The 20,848-nt window shown below is 43.6% G+C and overlaps 1 protein-coding gene across 1 annotated transcript in view; it reads left to right on the forward strand.

The window, feature by feature from the left end:
• Positions 1–20,848, forward strand: part of LOC109865042 (protocadherin-11 X-linked) — a 301,820-nt gene that overhangs the window by 168,936 nt on the left and 112,036 nt on the right. Inside the window, exon 6 of the mRNA XM_031798643.1 lies at positions 13,649–13,847. Coding sequence (XP_031654503.1) covers positions 13,649–13,847 — 199 coding nt within the window. The remainder of the gene's footprint in view (positions 1–13,648; positions 13,848–20,848) is intronic.

Consider the following 20,848-nt stretch of genomic DNA (forward strand, 5'->3'; position numbering starts at 1 on the left):
TCTTTAATTGTCATGAAAGGACACTCTTCTTCACTAGAATGTTGTTTCCTTCACGGGTTGCTTTGTACCACGTCAAAGCCCTGAAGGTGCAGAATGCATCCAATTCAGTTCTTGAAATTGAAGAAATGTGTTCTGTGTTTGGATTGCTGATGTTATGGTTTATAATTTAAAGTTTTTCTGTAAGACTCAGCGATGTAGAAACAACGTTCTTTTCAAATTCTCTCAGTTTCTTTATGTTTGATGGCACAGCTCTACCTGACTTGTTCCTACGGCAACAAAAGACACAGCACCCTTTTTCGCTCTTACGGCAGCCAGACCACATAACAGCAAATGGAATTATACTGCAACACATGACCTTCATGTCTTCTGTTACCTTTCATCTATTTTTCACTTTCGTTTTCTTACAATAAATCTATTTTTCTCATATATTGTATATTGCAACACTTATCCCAGGCCTTGGAGTTCAGTTGACTGAATTCTGTTCTGTATGTAAAGCCTTGAGCTTGTCACTATGTGACCGACAGCGTTGCACCCAGTCCTCATGCAAGACCCATCACAATACTGTGTTAACCCTTTGAACTAAAGTCTTGCCTTTAGCTTGGGGAGCTAATTATCCAAAGCTCATCTCTTGACTGGTTCACTGACCCTCCTCCATTACATAGTTGTCGTGGCCAAACGCTAATGATGAAGTAATTACAGTCCCGGCAAGAACAATTGATATTCATGTGCGTCACATAAAGTGATGCATTACACAATATTTAACAAGGACAACGGTTTAGACAGGTTTCATCTCACCTGTACATTGCAGGGTTTCAGAGTGCAAAATATACATGTTTTACAACTGAGCAGGCTTGCACTATGATCTGGAATGTGGACATATTGTTGTTGGTGAATAGTGTCCTGGTTTAATTTGCCATGTTTCAGATTCTACTTCCTGTTTAACTGTACTAGATCAAGACATAGCTCCACTATATATATATATATATTAGTCCTGTCTGAAAGTATTCATAACCTTTGCTTTTTTCCACATTTTATGGAGTTACAGCCTGAAATTAAAATTGATTCAATTTCGATTTTATGTCCCTGGCCTACACACAATAGCAATTAATGTCAAAAGTGGAATTATTCTTTTAGAAAAATTGTTACAAATTAATTTAAAATGAAAAGCTTAAAATGTCTTGATTCAATAAGCATTCAACCCCTTAGTTATGGCAAGCCTAAATACATTCAGGAGTAAAAAATGTGCTTAACAAGTCACATAATAAGTTGCATGGAGTCACTCTGTGTCACGCCCTGACCTTAGATATCTTTGTTTTCTTGATATTTTGGTTAGGTCAGGGTGTGACTAGGGTGGACACGCTAGTTTTTTTTATTATCTAGGGCTTTTGAATGTCCAGGGTTGTTGTAGGTCTAGGGGTTTTTGTATTTCTATGTTGGCCTGATATGGTTCTCAATCAGAGACAGCTGTTTATCGTTGTCTCTGATTGGGGATCATATTTAGGTAACCATTTCCCTTTGGTGTTTGTGGGATCTTGTCTATATGTAGTTGCCTGTCAGCACTCGTTTGTATAGCTTCACATTTCGTTTTGTTATTTTGTTAGTTTGTTCAGTGTTCATTCTTTAAATAAATAAGAATGTACGGATACCACGCTGCGCCTTGGTCCGATCCTTATAACAAACATGACAGAAGATCCCACCAACAAAGGACCAAGCAGCGTATTCAGGGAGAATGGAACAGGGAAGAGATTCTGGATGGAGCAGGACCCTGGACGCAGGCTGGGGAGTATCGCCGTCCTAAGGAGGAGATAGAGGCAGCGAAAGCGGAATGGCGATATTACGAAGAGTTGTACCAACGAGACAAGCACCAGACGAAGCCACCTAACATTTTTTGGGGGGGCACACGGGGAGATTGGCTTGGAGACCTGAGCCAACTCCTCGTGCTTACCGTGGGGAGCATGTAACTGGTCAGACACCGTGTTACGCAGTGATGCGCACGGTGTCTTCAGTTCGCATTCATAGCCCGGTGCGCTCTATTCCAGCTCCTCGCATTTGCTGGGCTAGAATGGGCATCCAGCCAGGACAGATGGTGCCGGCTCAGCGCTCCTGGTCTCCAGTACACCTCCTTGGACCAGGATATCCTGCGCCGGCTCTGTGTACTGTGTCTCCGGTGCGTCTGCACAGCCCAGTGTGTCTTGTGCTAGCGCCCTGCACTTGCCGGGCTCAAGTGAACATCCAGCCAGGACACATTGTGCCAGCTCTACGTTCTAGATCTCCAGTGCGCTTCCAGAGTCCAGTAAGTCCTGTGCCTCCTCCCCGCACTCGCCCTGAGGTGCGTGTCTTCAGCCCGGGGCCACCTGTACCGGTCCCACATACCAGGCCTCCAGTGCGCCTCCAGAGTCCAGTACATCCTGTGCCTGCTCCTCGCACTCGCCCTGAGGTGCGTGTCTTCAGCCCGGGGCCACCTGTACCGGTCCCACACACCAGGCCACCAGTGCGCCTCCAGAGTCCAGTACATCCTGTGCCTGCTCCTCGCACTCGCCCTGAGGTGCGTGTCTTCAGCCCGGGGCCACCTGTACCGGTCCCACGCACCAGGCCTCCAGTACGCCTCCAGAGTCCAGTACGTCCTGTGCCTGCTCCTCGCACTCGCCCTGAGGTGTGTGTCTTCAGCCCAGGGCCACCTGTACCGGTCCCACACACCAGGCCTCCAGTGCGCCTCCAGAGTCCAGTACGTCCTGTGCCTGCTCCGCCCTGAGGTGCGTGTCTTCAGCCCGGTGCCACCTGTACTGGTCCCACACACCAGGCCTCCAGTGCGCCTCCAGAGTCCAGTACATCCTGTGCCTGCTCCTCGCACTCGCCCTGAGGTGCGTGTCTTCAGCCCGGGGCCACCTGTACCGGTCCCACGCACCAGGCCTCCAGTACGCCTCCAGAGTCCAGTATGTCCTGTGCCTGCTCCTCGCACTGAGGTGCGTGTCTTCAGCCCGGTGCCACCTGTACCGGTCCCACGCACCAGGCCTCCAGTCCGCCAGTCCTCCAGTCCATCTATCTATCTATCTATCTATCTATCTATCTATCTATCTATCTATCTATCTATCTATCTATCTATCTATCTATCTATCTATCTATCTAAATACATATATATATATATATATATATATTTATTTATTTATATCTATCTACTGTATATCTCATTATATATATATATATATATATATATCTCTCTCTCTCTATATATAAATATATATATCTCTATATATACATATACACTGCTCCAAAAAATAATGGGAACACTAAAATAACATCCTAGATCTGAATGAATGAAATATTCTTATGAAATACATAGTTGAATGTGCTGACAACAAAATCACACAAAAATGATCAATGGAAATCAAATTTATCAACCCACGGAGGTCTGGATTTGGAGTCACACTCAAAATTAAAGTGGAAAACCACACTACAGGATCCACACTACAGGATCCAACTTTGATGTAATGTCCTTAAAACAAGTCCAAATGAGGCTCAGTAGTGTGTGTGGCCTCCACGTGCCTGTATGACCTCCCTACAACGCCTGGGCATGCTCCTGATGAGGTGGCGGATGGTCTCCTGAGGGATCTCCTCCCAGACCTGGACTAAAGCATCCGCCAACTCCTGGACAGTCTGTGGTGCAACGTGGCATTGGTGGATGGAGCGAGACATGATGTCCCAGATGTGCTCAATTGGATTCAGGTCTGGGGAACGGGAGGGCCAGTCCATAGCATCAATGCCTTCCTCTTGCAGGAACTGCTGACACACTCCAGCCACATGAGGTCTAGCATTGTCTTGCATTAGGAGGAATCCAGGGCCAACCACACCAGCATATGGTCTCACAAGGGGTCTGAGGATCTTATCTCGGTACCTAATGGCAGTCAGGCTACCTCTGGCAAGCACATGGAGGGCTGTGCGGCCCCCCAAAGAAATGCCACCCCACACCATGACTGACCCACCGCCAAACCGGTCATGCTGGAGGATGTTGCAGGCAGCAGAACGTTCTCCACGGCGTCTCCAGACTGTCACGTCTGTCACATGTGCTCAGTGTGAACCTGCTTTCATCTGTGAAGAGCACAGGGCGCCAGTGGCGAATTTGACAATCTTGGTGTTCTCTGGCAAATGCCAAACGTCCTGCACGGTGTTGGGCTGTAAGCACAACCCCCACCTGTGGATGTCGGGCCCTCATACCACCCTCATGGAGTCTGTTTCTGACCGTTTGAGCAGACACATGCACATTTGTGGCCTGCTGGAGGTCATTTTGCAGGGCTCTGGCAGTGTTCCTCCTTACACAAAGGCGGAGGTAGCGGTCCTGCTGCTGGGCTGTTGACCTCCTACGGCCTCCTCCACGTCTCCTGATATACTGGCCTGTCTCCTGGTAGTGCCTCCATGCCTCCGTGCCTCCAAATTGGGCCCAAAGTGTCAATATTTTGTTTGGCCACCATCATTTTCCAGCACTGCCTTAACCCTCTTGGGCATGGAGTTCACCAGAGCTTCACAGGTTGCAGCAGGAGTCCTCTTCCACTCCTCCATGACGACATCACAGAGCTGGTGGATGTTAGAGACCTTGCACTCCTGAGGTTGGGTGATTGTGGAGGCCAGGTCATTTGATGTAGCACCCCATCACTCTCCTTCTTGGTCAAATAGCTCTTACACAGCCTGGAGGTGTGTTTTGGTGTGTATTGGTCATTGTCCTGTTAAAAAAAAAAAAAAAAATCCCACTAAGCGCAAACCAGATTGAATGGTGTATCCGTGCAGAATGCTGTGGTTGAAATGCTGGTTAAGTGTGCCTTGAATTCAAAGTAAATCACAGACAGTGTCACCAGCTAAGCACCTCCATACCATCACACCTCCTCCTCCATGCTTCATGGTGGGGACCACACATGCGGATATCATCCGTTCCCCTACTCTGCATCTCACAAAAGACAGATTTCCACCTGTCTAATGTCCATTGCTCGTGTTTCATCGCCTAAGCAAGTCTCTTCTTCTTATTGGTGTCCTTTAGTAGTGGTTTCTTTGCAACAATTTGACCATGAAGGCCTGATTCATGCACGTCTCCTCTGAACAGTTGATGTTGAGATGTGTAAGTTACTTGAACTCTGTGAAGCATTTATTTGGGCTGAAATCTGAAGTGCAGTTATCTCTAATGAACTTATCCTTTCCTGTGGCGGTCCTCTTGAGAGCCAGTTTCATTATTATGCTTTATTGTTCTTTGTGACTGCACTTGAAGAAACGTTCAAAGTTCTTGACATTTTCCGGATTGACTGACCTAAAAGTAATGATGGACTGTCATTTCTCTTTGCTTATCTGAGCTGTTCTTCCTATTTGGTAGAAGACTTGGTCTTTTACCATATAGGGCTACCTTCTGTATACCAACCCTACCTTGTCACAACTGATTGACTCAAACGCGTTAAGACGTAAAGAAATTCCACAAATTAACTTTTAACAAGGCACATCTGTTAATTGAAATGCATTCCAGGTGACTACCTCATGAAGCTGGTTGAGAGAATGCCAAGAATGTGCAAAGCTGTCATCAAGGCAAAGGGTGGCTACTTTGAAGAATTTCAAATATACAGTATATTTAGATTTTTGTTAACACTTTTTTTGCTTACTAAATAAAATAAAATAAAATAAAATAAAATATATTTATATAGCCCTTCGTACATCAGCTGATATCTCAAAGTGCTGTACAGAAACCCAGCCTAAAACCCCAAACAGCAAGCAATGCAGGTGTTGAAGCATGTTGGCTAGGAAAAACTCCCTAGAAAGGCCAAAACCTAGGAAGAAACCTAGAGGGGAACCAGGCTATGAGGGGTGGCCAGTCTTCTGGCTGTGCCAGGTGGAGATTATAACAGAACATGGCCAAGATGTTCAAATGTTCATAAATGACCAGCTTGGTAAAATAATAGGTCTGGGACAGGTAGCACGTCCGGTGAACAGGTCAGGATTCCATAGCCGCAGGCAGAGCAGTTGAAACTGGAGCAGCAGCACGGCCAGGTGGACTGGGGACAGCAAGGTGTCATCATGCCAGGTAGTCCTGAATCATGGTCCTAGGGCTCAGATCCTCCGAGAGAGAGAAAGAAAGAGAGAATTAGAGAGAGCATACTTAAATTCACACAGGACACAGGATAAGACAGGAGAAGTACTCCAGATATAATAAACTGACCCTAGCCCCCCGACAGATAAACTACTGCAGCATAAATACTGGAGGCTGAGACAGGAGGGGTCAGGAGACACTGTGGCCCCATCCGATGATACCCCCGGACAGGGCCAAACAGGAAGGATATAACCCCACCCACTTTGCCAAAGCACAGCCCCCACACCACTAGAGAGATATCTTCAACCACCAACTTACCATCCTGAGACAATAGCCCGCAAAGATCTCCGCCACGGCACAACCCAAGGGGTGGGGGGCGCCAACTCAGACAGCAAGATCACATCAGTGACTCAACCCACTCAAGTGACGCACCCCTCCTAGGGACTGCATGAAAGAGCACCAGTAAGCCAGTGACTCAGCCCCTGTAATAGGGTTAGAGGCAGAGAATCCCAGTGGAAAGAGGGGAACCGGCCAGGTAGAGACAGCAAGGGCGGTTCGTTGCTCCAGAGCCTTTCCATTCACCTTCACACTCCTGGGCCAGACTACACTCAATCATATTACCCTGAAGACATGAGTCTTCAGTAAAGACTTAAAGGTTGTGCGTCTCTCACATGGGTAGGCAGACCATTCCATAAAAATGGAGCTCTATAGGAGAAAGCCCTGCCTCCAGCTGTTTGCTTAGAAATTCTAGGGACAATTAGGAGGCCTGCGTCTTGTGACCGTAGCGTACGTGTAGGTATGTACGGCAGGACCAAATCAGAGAGATAGGTAGGAGCAAGCCCATGTAATGCTTTGTAGGTTAGCAGTAGTGTAGGGAGGCTAGCACTGGAGTAATATGTTCACATTTTTTGGTTCTAATCAGGATTCTAGCAGCCGTATTTAGCACTAACTGAAGTTTATTTCTTGCTTTATCCGGGTAGCCGGAAATTAGAGCATTGCAGTAGTCTAACCTAGAAGTGACAAAAGCAAAAACATTTTTCTGCATCATTTTTGGACAGAAAGTTTCAGATTTTTGCAATGTTATGTAGATGGAAAAAAGCTGTCCTTGAAACAGTCTTGATATGTTCGTCAAAAGAGAGATCAGGGTCCAGAGTAACGCCGAGGTCCTTCACAGTTTTATTTGAGACGACTGTACAACCACTAAGATTAATTGTCAGATTCAACAGAAGATCTCTTTGTTTCTTGGGACCTAGAACAAGCATCTCTGTTTTGTCCGAGTTTAAAAGTAGAACGTTTGCAGCCATCCACTTCCTTATGGCTGAAACACAGGCTTCTAGCGAGGGCAATTTTGGGGCTTCACCATGTTTCATTGAAATGTACAGCTGTGTGTCATCCGCATAGCAGTGAAAGTTAACATTATGTTTTCGAATGATATCCCCAAGAGGTCAAATATATAGTGAAAACAATAGTGGTCCTAAAACGGAACCTTTGAGGGACACCAAAATGTACAGTTGATTTGTCAGAGGACAAGCCATTCACAGAGACAAACTGATATCTTTCCGACAGATAAGATCTAAACCAGGACAGAACTTGTCCGTGTAGACCAATTTAGGTTTCCAATCTCTCCAAAAGAATGTGGTGAACAATGGCATCAAAGCAGCATTAAGGTCTAGGAGCACGAAGACAGATGCAGAGCCTCGGTCTGATGCCATTAAAAGGTAATTTACCACCTTCACAAGTGCAGTCTCAGTGCTATGATTGGGTCTAAAACCAGACTGAAGCATTTCGTATACATTGTTTGTCTTCAAGAGCAGTGAAGCCTTTTCAAAAAAATTTGAGAGGATTGGAAGATTTGATATAGGCCTATAGTTTTTTATATTTTCTGGGGGTCAAGGTTTTGGCTTTTTCAACAGAGGCTTTATTACTGCCACTTTTAGTGAATTTGGTACACATCCGGTGGATAGAGAGCCGTGTATTGTGTTCAACATCGGAGAGCCAAGCACAGGAAGTAGCTCTTTCAGTAGTTTAGTTGGAATATGGTCCTGTATGCAGCTTGAAGGTTTAAAGGTCATGATTATTTTCATCATTGTGTCAAGAGATATAGTAATAAAACACTTGAGTGTCTCTCTTGATCCTAGGTCCTGGCAGCGTTGTGCAGACTCAAGACAAATGAGCTTTGAAGGAATACACAGATTTAAAGAGGAGTCCGTAATTTGCTTTCTAATAATCATGATCTTTTCCTCAAAGAAGTTCATGAATTCATTACTGCTGAAGTGAAAGCCATCCTCACTTGGGGAATGCTGCTTTTTAGTTAGCTTTGCAACAGTATCAAAAATACATTTCGGATTGTTCTTGTTTTCCTCAATTAAGTTGGAAAAATAGGATGATCGAGCAGCAGTAAGGGCTCTTCGATACTGCACGGAACTGTCTTTCCAAGTTAGTCCGAAGACTTCCAGTTTGGTGTGGCGCCATTTCCGTTCCAATTTTCTGCAAGCTTGCTTCAGAGCTCGGGTATTTTCTGTGTACCAGGGAGCTAGTTTCTTATGAGAAATGTTTTTAGTTTTTAGGGGTGCAACTGCATCTAGGGTATTGCGCAAGGTTAAATTGAGTTCCTCAGTTAGGTGGTTAACTGATTTTTGTCCTCTGACGTCCTTGGGTAGGCAGAGGGAGTCTGGAAGGGCATCAAGGAATCTTTGTGTTGTCTGTGAATTTATAGCATGACTTTTGATGCTCCTTGGTTGGGGTCTGAGCAGATTATTTGTTGCAATTGCAAACATATTAAAATGGTGGTCCGATAGTCCAGGATTATGAGGAAAAACATTAAGATCCACAACATTTATTCCATGGGACAAAACTAGGTCCAGAGTATGACTGTGACAGTGAGTAGGTCCAGAGACATGTTGGACCCACTGAGTCGATGACGGCTCCCAAAGCCTTTTGGACTGGGTACTACATGATTCCGTATGTGTTATTTCATAGTTTTGATGTCTTCACTATTATTATACAATATCGAAAATAGTACAAATAAAGAGAAACCCTTGAATGAGTAGGTGTGTCCAAACTTTTGACTGGTACTGTATCTGTTTTCACAGACAGCTAGGCGATGAAAAATCACAATTTTCCTCAAACAGATTTGTCCAGGTCTAGGTGATGCATCCAGGATGATCACAGCAAATCTGCTCTGATCCACTCATAAGTGAGGCCAGTTTATCATTCAAAGGGATAAGGGGATTGGAAGGCAGACCGATGTTAATCATGCAACATGGTCTCCCCCCCCCCGTCTCTCTCTCTCTCTCTCTCTCTCTCGCTCTCTCTCTCTCTCTCTCTCTCTCTCTCTCTCTCTCTCTTCTATATTTTGGATATTTTGGATGTAGAAGTGTATAGGAGGGAGAAGGTAGCTAGGTAACCCATTGAGCTGTATCTCCTCCCTGGATGAAGTGATGTATAGTATATCCTCCCCTCCGCATGAAAAGACAAGGGATTCCTAATCCCTCGCCCCGCCGTGGAGCCAGGTCCATCTGCACATTGTCTGGTTTGCTACCAAGAGAGTGGCTTTAGTTTGGATAGGGCTGGCTTGTTATAGAACCTGGCTTCTTTCCTCTGTTTAAAAAAAATATACAAATTATCTCTCTCTATGCACATAGTTTTCAAGGCACTGTTTTATCTGGCGGACTCTGTTTGGTCTTTATATCTCTTACACCAGCTTGTGTTTGTTTTATGGATTTCTGGCACGTTCTTTAGAGTGAGAAGTAAAGCTTTAACAATACGTACACCATGACTGTTGTTGTCGTGTCAATCTTTTCTCTCAACACAACAAAGAAATGACCAACCATTAAAAATAAGCACTCTGTTATAAGAAGAAATATGCGCTTATTTTAAGCCTCTGTGCAGATTGAAAACTAGATTGATTTATCTTTTTTACACCTTTGCAGAAATTCCATTTGTATAAACATCTGACAGAGATATGAAAACTCCACGCTATGATTATGTCCTAATTATCATGGACAGCTGTTTGTTTGAATCAATTCTGGCTGTCATTGTCTGAGCAGAAAGACTCAAATAAATTAGAAACATGTGGAGAGGAAGTGAGCAGCTGCATTCCAAACGACACCCTATTCCCTAAGGGTCTTGGTCAGCAGCAGTGCACTATGTAGGGAATAGGTTGCCATTTGGGATGCAGGAGGCTTCTCATGGAGCTGCCAAAGCTCTGTAAATATGATCCTGTACTTTCCGTTCATGAAGACTTGACATTGATGTAGTGGAGTAGTCGACAGCTTGACATTGCTGTGGTGGAGTAGCCAACAGCTTGACATTGCTGTGGTGCTTCTACACCTGCATTGCTTGCTGTTTGGGGTTTTGGGTCTGGGTTTCTGTACAGCACTTTGAGATATCAGCTGATGTAAGAAGGGCTTTATGAATACATTTTATTTTATTTTATTTGAGTAGTCAACAGCTTGACATTGCTGTGGTCGGGTAGCCAACAGCTTGACATTGGTGTGGTGGAGTAATCAACAGCTTGGCATTGATGTAGTGCGTTAGTCAAAAGCTTGACATTGCTGTGGTGGAGTAGTCAACAGCTTGGCATTGATGTAGTGGAGTAGTCAACAGCTTGACATTGCTGTAGTGGAGTAGTCCACAGCTTGGCATTGATGTAGTGCGGTAGTCAACAGATTGACATTGCTGTGGTGGAGTAGCCAACAGCTTGACATTGCTGTGGTGGAGTAGTCAACAGCTTGACATTGCTGTGGTGGAGTAGTCCACAGCTTGGCATTGATGTAGTGGAGTAGTCAAAAGCTTGACATTGCTTTGATGGAGTAGTCAACAGCTTGACATTGCTGTGGTGGAGTAGTCAACAGCTTGACATTGATGTAGTGGAGTAGTCAACAGCTTGATATTGCTGTGGTGGAGTAGTCAACAGCTTGACATTGCTGTGGTGGAGTAGTCAACAGCTTGACATTGCTGTGGTGGAGTAGTCAACAGCTTGACATTGCTGTGGTGGAGTAGTCAACAGCTTGACATTGATGTAGTGGAGTAGTCAACAGCTTGATATTGCTGTGGTGGAGTAGTCAACATCTTGACATTGATGTAGTGGAGTAGTCAACAGCTTGATATTGCTGTGGTGGAGTAGTCAACAGCTTGACATTGCTGTGGTGGAGTAGTCAACAGCTTGACATTGCTGTGGTGGAGTAGTCAACAGCTTGACATTGCTGTGGTGGAGTAGTCAACAGCTTGACTAAATGTGAGAAAAGCAGGATGTTCCAAGGCTGATATCATTTAATTACTTTCATTGTGGAATAAACTGGGCGGCCATGTTATCTTTGATGGAAGGACTAGCTAAACAGTCCCTTCTCTTATTGATCCTATCAAACCTGTACCTAACCTTAAGGCCAATTGAATAGTTTTGGCTTCAGTTTTTGGAAGAAAAGGTAATCGACTGACAGGCTTGACAACTAATTTACTTGAGACAATTAGCACAATACAAACAGATCTTCGAGGTGTTTAGGGACTGTGAAGAATAAAGGAGAATTCTCGCCACACACCGGTGGTAGTCTTGGAAACGTGTCTTTTCAACACGCACGAACATACACACATACCTACACGTACACCCTCTTCAATGAAGGAAATACATCTATTTATTTATTATTATTATACGTTTTTTTCTTTCAGCGTTTTAATTGTAAGGATTTAGTTTAGTCAACCCTCTGATAGTCCTAAATGAGCTGGTAGGCTGTTTGCGGATCTCTTTATTTGGCAGGGCTGAGGCCTCGTTTGAGCCAAGATTTTTTTTTTTTCTCCCTCCAACCCATTCTTTTCCTCTCCCTTATTCTGTCTGCCTAATCAAAGAACAATAAGGTCTTTATCGGTATACCACAGTGGTGGAGGAAAAGTGCTTTTTCCAAAGAGGCACAGACGACTCCCCGTGAGGATAAAGGACCATGTGTTAATGATGTTTTTAATTCAGAACTCCCATATTGCTTTAGCCGCTCTAGAGATGGAGAAATGTAGATTATTGGGGTGAGGCTATGATATTGTTTTATGAAACATTTGTTCTAATCAGTCTGAATAACAGGTTGAATACAAACTGAAACACAATAACAAAACATATGGCAATATAATCAAGTTTTCAGTGTTTTATTTTCCTCATAAGATGCAATTTGAGACTGAGAATCGTGTTATGAAATGAAATCATATTCACAGTGAAATTGCCCTTTTTCTCCAGAACTGTCCAATGTAACCAAAAAATCTCCTCACCATTTAGAAAATTGCATGTAATAATACTTTAGTCTTTTCACTGTTAATTGTCTTCAATGTTAAAGGTCTATGTTTTATTTTGACTTGGCAAAGAATGACCTTCTGAAACAACATCTAATTTCAATTCATTCAGTTTTGAAATATGATTATAATCAAAGGTGTAGAATGTACTGGAGATGAAAAAAAAGAGAAGATAATTGATGTTCACGGATTACCCTTTATTTGTGGTTCACAATCTGACTCAACTATGTTCTCTTTTCTTGAAGAACGGCTAGCATTTGTGGATATTGACCTCCCTATGCAGTGTTTCCCTTTGTAGTGCTACCATCGTGCTCCTGAAAAAGGTCACTCCATGAACTTCTGTAACTCTCCAGAGAAATCAAAGAGCTACTCCCTTTGAGAGGAGAAGAGATCTACAAACTGGTACAATCCTCAGACAGACCTTTTCTAATCAAAGTCAGTTCATCCACACCTCCTTCCCTTTATCTAAATTGGGCTGGTGGGAAAAGTAGGACACGGTGCAGCCTCGTCAAAAGGGTCAATCTATTATAATAATTTTATGGGCAGTAACTGTCAATTAAAACTCATACACTATAAGTAGTCAACGTTCATTTTTGAATAGTATGTCATTAGCCTTGACTGCTATATCTCAGAAGAGCGCTGATTTTAGATTCTAAGACCAGTGTATCAATTAGACTGACGTGACGTAATACGATATTCCTCGGAGAAGACGTAACAATGATGGGGACTTGTCTTGTTAGACATGCAAGAACAATCCCATAATACGCAACCAATTAGTCTGAGATTTCCCCCCAAATGTCGTCTCCAAGGTGATTGAATTAGCTCTCTCTGCAGCTGAACGCACCAACAACGTCCACCACACTAAAAACATGTAAATCAACATATTGTTCTGTGGTGTTTTCAGACCCAGCATCACGTGACGTTAAATGAACGTTGTGTTTCCAGCATTGTGTGATAAAGTATGAATATAATATAAAGTTCTGTTTTGGTGTTGTGTTTTTTTCAGACCAACTGTCAGTGATGTTAAATGAACGTTGTGTTTTGGTTTCCATCAGACCCAGCGTCGTGTAACGTTAAATGAACGTTGTGTTTTGGTTTCCATCAGACCCAGCGTTGTGTGACGTTAAATGAACGTTGTGTTTTGGTGTGTTTCCATCAGACCCAGCGTCGTGTAACGTTAAATTAACGTTGTGTTTTGGTTTCCATCAGACCCAGCGTTGTGTGACGTTAAATAAACGTTGTGTTTTGGTGTGTTTCCATCAGACCCAGCATCGTGTGATGTTAAATGAACGTTGTGTTTTGGTGTGTTTCCATCAGACCCAGCGTCGTGTGACGTTCCACCTCCCGGATGGTTCTCAGGAGAGCTGTAGCGACAGTGGTCTAGGGGACCACGAGCCCAGCAGCACTGCCAGCACCACTCAGCCTCTCCCTCTCGGCTTCCCCCAGGAAGAGTACTATCAACAGACCTCGCCCAACAGCCGCACCGAGGGAGACGGAAACTCTGACCCCGAGTCCAGTAAGTGGCTCCTGTCCAAGGACTTAATTTCTTTCTTTTAGTTATTTTACCAGGTTTTCCCATTGAGTTAAAAAGTACCTTTGAAGACCTAGGAAAGAGCTTCTCTCTGTAATAAACTGGCCATGCTAATTCATCACATGGGTTATGTTATAGGAAGAGCACACTAGTTTATATTTATGGTATATTTATGGTTTACAAAACATTATGGTATATTTATGGTATACAAAACTTTATGGTACATTTTCCCTAATGTCCATTAAACAAGCTTGTCCCATTGAGATCAAAATACCTATTTTTCAAGAAAGACCTGGCCCTTGGCCAACAGCAGCTTAGTCTGGCCAATAAACGAGCCATGCTATTTAATCGCGTTTTATCTTCTGTAGGGGGATAACAATAGGAGGAGCACTCTATCATGTTTCAAGTTTTAATGTCACATGCACAAGTACAGTGAAATCCGCATCATATACAACAGGTGGAGCAGTATTATACACAGTATAATATGCAGTATTAAATCATGTAGATGTTAATCCAGGCCCTGCAGTGCCTATCCCCACTCGCATACCCCAGGCGCTCTCATTTGTTGACTTCTGTAACCAAAAAAGCCTTGGTTTCATGCATGTTAACATTAGAAGCCTCCTCCCTAAGTGTGTTTTATTCACTGCTCTAGCACACTCTGCCAACCTGGATGTCCTAGCCATGTCTGAATCCTGGCTTAGGAAGGCCACCAAAAACCCTGAAATGTCCATCCCTAACTATAACATTTTCCAACAAGATAGAACTGCCAAAGGGGGCAGAGTTGCAATCTACTGCAGAGATAGCCTGCAGAGTTTTGTCTTACTATCCAGGTCTGTGCCCAAACAATGAGCTTCTACTTTAAAAAATCCTCCTTTCCAGAAACAAGTCTCTCACTGTTGCCGCTTGCTATAGACCACCCTTTGCCCCCAGCTGTGCTCTGGACAACATATGTGAATTGATTGCCGCACATCTATCTTCAGAGCTTGTGCTGTTAGGTGACCTAAACTGGGACATGCTTAACACCCCGGCCCTCAATCTCACACAAATTATCAATGAACCTACCAGGTACAACCCAAAATAAATGAGGCACCCTCATAGATATCATCCTAAACAACCTGCCCTCCAAATACACCTCTGCTGTCTTCAACCAGGATCTCAGCGATCACTGCCTCATTGCTTGCGTCCGTAATGGGTATGCGGTCAAACAACCACCCCTCGTCACTGTCAAATGCTCCCTAAAACACTTCAGCGAGCAGGCCTTTCAATCGACCTGGCCCGGGGATCCTGGAAGGATATTGACCTCATTCCGTCAGTAGAAGATGCCTGGTTATTCTTTAAAAGTGTTTTCCTCACAATCTTAAATAAGCATGCCCCATTCAAAAAAAATGAACCGGGAACAAATATAGCCCGTAGTTCACTCCAGACCTGACTGCCCTTGACCAGCACAAAAACATCCTGTGGCATACTGCATTAGCATCAAATAGCCCCCACGATATGCAACTTTTCAGGGAAGTTAGGAACCAATAGACACAGGCAGAAAGCAAAGGCTAGCTTTTTCAAACAGAAATTTGCATCCTGCAGCATAAACTCCAAAATGTTCTGGGACACTGTAAAGTCCATGGAGAATAAGAACACCTCCTCCCAGCTGCCCACTGCACTGAGGCTAGGAAACACTGTTACCACCGATAAATCCACAATTATTGAGAATTTCCATAAACATTTTTCTACGGCTGGCCATGCTTTCCACCTGGCCACCCCTACCTTGGTCAACAGCCCTGCACCCCCAACAGAGACTTGCCCAAGCCTCCCCATTTCTCCTTCACCCAAATCCAGATAGCTAATGTTCTGAAAGAGCTGCAAAATCTGGACCCCTACAAGTCAGCAGGGCTAGACAATCTGGACCCTCTCTTTCTAAAATGATCTGCCGAAATTGTTGCAACTCCTATTACTAGCCTGTTCAACCTCTCTTTTGTATCGTCTGAGATCCCCAAAGATTGGAATGCTGCCGCGGCCATCCCCCTCTTCAAAGGGGGAGACACTCTAGACCCAAACTGCTACAGACCTATATCTATCCTACCCTGCCTTTCTAAGGTCTTCGAAAGACAAGTTAACAAACAGATCACTGACCATTTCAAATCCCACCGTACCTTCTCCGCTATGCAATCTGGTTTCCGAGCTGGTCATTGGTGCACCTCAGCCACGCTCAAGGTCCTAAACAAAATCATAACCGCCATCGATAAGAGACAATACTGTGCAGCTGTATTCATTGACCTGGCCAAGGTTTTCGACTCTGTCAATCACCACATTCTTATCGGCAGACTCAACAGCATTTGTTTCTTAAATGACTGCCTCGCCTGGTTCACCTACTACTTCTCAGACAGAGTTCAGCATGTCAAATCGGAGGGCCTGTTGTCCAGACCTCTGGTAGTCTCTATGGGGGTGCCACAGGGTTCAATTCTCGGGCCAACTTTTCTCTGTATACATCAATGATGTCGCTCTTGCTGCTGGTGATTCTCTGATGCACCTCTAAGCAGACGACACCATTCTGTATATATCTGGCCCTTCTTTGGACACTGTATTTTAACTAACCTCCAGACAAGCTACAATGCCATACAACTCTCCTTCCGTGGCCTCCAAGTGCGCTTAAATGCAAGTAAAACTAAATGCATGCCCTTCAACCGATCGCTGCCCACACCTGCCTGCCCGTCCAGCATCACTACTCTGGGTGGTTCTGACTTAGAATATGTGGACAACTACAAATACCTAGGTGTCTGGTTAGACTGTAAACTCTCTTTCCAGACTCATATTAAGCATCTCCAATCCAAAATTAAATCTAGAATCGGTTACCTATTTCACAGCAAAGCATCCTTCACTCATGCTACCAAACATACCCTCGTAAAACTAACTATCCTGCCGATCCTTGACTTCAGCGATGTCATTTACAAAATAGCCTCCAACACTCTACTCAGCAAATTGGATGCAGTCTATCACAGTGCCAAGTCCCATATACTACCCATCACTGCTCTCGTTGGCTGGCCCTCGCCATCTCCAAACCCACTGGCTCCAGGTCATCTACAAATCTATGCTAGTTAAAGCTCACTGGTCAGCATAGCAGCACCCACTCGTAGCACGCGCTCCAGCAGGTATATCTCACTGGTCACCCGCAAAGCAAATTCCTCCTTTGGCCGCCTTCCTTCCAGTTCTCTGCTGCCAATGACTGGAGCGAATTGCAAAAATCACTGAAGCTGGAGACTCATATCTCCCTCACTAGCTTTAAGCACCAGCTGTCAGAGCATCTCACAGATCACTGCACCTGTACATAGCCCATCTGTAAATAGCCCATCCAACTACCTCATCCCCTTACTGTTATTTATTTTTGCTCCTTTGCTCTCAGTATCTCTACTTGGACATTCATCTTCTGCACATCTATCACTCCAGTGTTTAATTGCTAAATTGTAATTGTTTCGCCACTATGGCCTATTTATTGCCTTACCTTCCTTATCGTACTTCCTTTGCACACACCGTATATAGATTTTTTTTCTATTGTGTTATTGACTGTGTATTTGTTTCTTCCATGTGTAATTCTGTGTTGTTGTTTGTGTCGCACTGCTTTGCTTTATCTTGGCCAGGTCGTAGTTGTAAATGAGAACTTATTCTCAACTACCCTACTTGGTTAAATAAAGGTGAAATAAAATAAATAAAAAATGATATAAAAAAACAGAATATAGAAGTCTCTCATGGTAATAAACAGATAGATAGATTATTTATTTTCCCCTCCATCCTTCACCCTTCCGTCCTTCACCCCTCCGTCCTTCTCCCCTCTGTCCTTCTCCCCTCCGTCCTTCACCCCTCCGTCCTTATCCCCTCCGTCCTTCACCCCTCTGTCCTTCTCCCCTCCGTTCTTCACCCCTCCGTCCTTATCCACTCCGTCCTTCACCCCCCCGTCCTTCACCCCTCCGTCGTTCGCCCCTCCGTCCTTCTCCCCTTCGTCCTTTTCCCCTCCATCCTTTACCCCTCCATCCTTTACCCCTCCATCCTTTTCCCCTCCATCCTTTTCCCCTCCATCCTTTACCCCTCCATCCTTTTCCCCTCCATCCTTTACCCCTCCATCCTTTACCCCTCCATCCTTTACCCCTCCATCCTTTACCCCTCCATCCTTTACACCCCCATCCTTATCCCCTCCATCCTTATCCCCTCCATCCTTTTCCCCTCCATCCTTTACCCCTCCATCCTTTTCCCCTCCATCCTTTACCCCTCCATCCTTTTCCCCTCCATCCTTTTCCCCTCCATCCTTATCCCCCCCATCCTTTTCCCCCCCATCCTTTTCCCCCATCCCCTGCTCCTACTCAGCTGCATTCTATTAAATCATATCCATGACGATAACGGTGATTCATAGTGATGTAAATCGTACCCATGACGATAACAGTGATTCATAGTGATGTAAATCATATCCATGACGATAACGGTGATTCATAGTGATGTAAATAATACCCATGATGATAACGGTGATTCATAGATCAAATCCATGATAAACGATAACGGTGATTCATAGTGATGTAAATCAAATCCATGATGATAACAGTGATTCATAGTGATGTAAATCATATCCATGACGATAACGGTGATTCATAGTGATGTAAATCATATCCATGACGATAACGGTGATTCATAGTGATGTAAATCATATCCATGACGATAACGGTGATTCATAGTGATGTAAATCATATCCATGACGATAACGGTGATTTATAGTGATGTAAATCATATCCATGACGATAACGGTGATTCATAGTGATGTAAATCATATCCATGATGATAACGGTGATTCATAGTGATGTAAATAATACCCATGACGATAACGGTGATTCATAGTGATGTAAATCATATCCATGACGATAACGGTGATTCATAGTGATGTAAATCATATCCATGACGATAACGGTGATTCATAGTGATGTAAATCATATCCATGACGATAACGGTGATTTATAGTGATGTAAATCATATCCATGACGATAACGGTGATTCATAGTGATGTAAATCATATCTATGACGATAACGGTGATTCATAGTGATGTAAATCATATCCATGACGATAACGGTGATTCATAGTGATGTAAATCATATCCATGACGAAAACGGTGATTCATAGTGATGTAAATCGTATCCATGACGATAACGGTGATTCATAGTGATGTAAATCGTATCCATGACGATAACGGTGATTCATAGTGATGTAAATCGTATCCATGACGATAACGGTGATTCATAGTGATGTAAATCGTATCCATGACGATAACGGTGATTCATAGTGATGTAAATCATATCCATGACGATAACGGTGATTCATAGTGATGTAAATCATATCCATGACGATAACGGTGATTCATAGTGATGTAAATCATATCCATGACGATAACGGTGATTCATAGTGATGTAAATCATATCCATGACGATAACGGTGATTCATAGTGATGCAAATCATATCCATGACGATAACGGTGATTCATAGTGATGTAAATCATATCCATGACGATAACGGTGATTCATAGTGATGTAAATCATATCCATGACGATAACGGTGATTCATAGTGATGTAAATCGTATCCATGACGATAACGGTGATTCATAGTGATGTAAATCATATCCATGACGATAACGGTGATTCATAGTGATGTAAATCATATCCATGACGATAACGGTGATTCATAGTGATGTAAATCGTATCCATGACGATAACGGTGATTCATAGTGATGTAAATCATATCCATGACGATAACGGTGATTCATAGTGATGCAAATCATATCCATGACGATAACGGTGATTCATAGTGATGTAAATCATATCCATGACGATAACGGTGATTCATAGTGATGTAAATCATATCCATGACGATAACGGTGATTCATAGTGATGTAAATCGTATCCATGACGATAACGGTGATTCATAGTGATGTAAATCATATCCATGACGATAACGGTGATTCATAGTGATGTAAATCATATCCATGACGATAACGGTGATTCATAGTGATGTAAATCGTATCCATGACGATAACGGTGATTCATAGTGATGTAAATCATATCCACGACGATAACGGTGATTCATAGTGATGTAAATCATATCCATGACGATAACGGTGATTCATAGTGATGTAAATCGTATCCATGACGATAACGGTGATTCATAGTGATGTAAATCATATCCATGACGATAACGGTGATTCATAGTGATGGTGATTTATATTTGGATGTACTGTAATTGCTGCTCGCCTTCTGATTAATATTCAATGATGTAAACATTGTGTGGTTCATACAATTGCCTTATCAAACAGTGTCTCTAATATATGGTAGATTCCCTTAGAACACAATATGTTGCACATTATATGGAGATTGGAGAATTTAATTTTACATTTCAACAAGTACGTATATTCTCATTTACAGCAACTACCTGGGGAATAGTTAGAAGAGAGAGGAAGGGGGATGAATGAGCCATTTGGAAGCTGGGGATGATTAGGTGGCCATGATGGTATGAGGATCAGATTGGGGATTTATCCAGGACACCAGGGTTAACACCCCTACTCTTACGATAAGTGCCGTGGGATATTTATTGACGACAGAGAGTCAGGACACCCGTTTAATGTTGAATCTGAAAGATGGCACCCTACACATGGCAATTTCCCTATGTCACTGCCCTGGGGGATTGTAATTTTAACTTATTTTTTTTTAGACCAGAGGAAAAAGTGCCTCTTACTGGCCTTCCAACACCACTCCAGGATCTGGTCTCCCATCCAGGGACCAACCAAGACCAACCCTGCTTAGCTTCAGAAGCAAGCCAGCAGGGTGATGCAGGGTGGTATGCTGCTGGCTCACAGCCCTTAGCCGTGGTATATTGGCAATACACCACAAACACCCCGAGGTGCCTTATTGCTCTTACAAACTGGTTACCAACGTAATTAAAGCAGTAATATACACGGTCTGATAT

Source organism: Oncorhynchus kisutch, linkage group LG19, assembly GCF_002021735.2.
Source record: "Oncorhynchus kisutch isolate 150728-3 linkage group LG19, Okis_V2, whole genome shotgun sequence".
Taxonomy (NCBI): domain Eukaryota; kingdom Metazoa; phylum Chordata; class Actinopteri; order Salmoniformes; family Salmonidae; genus Oncorhynchus; species Oncorhynchus kisutch.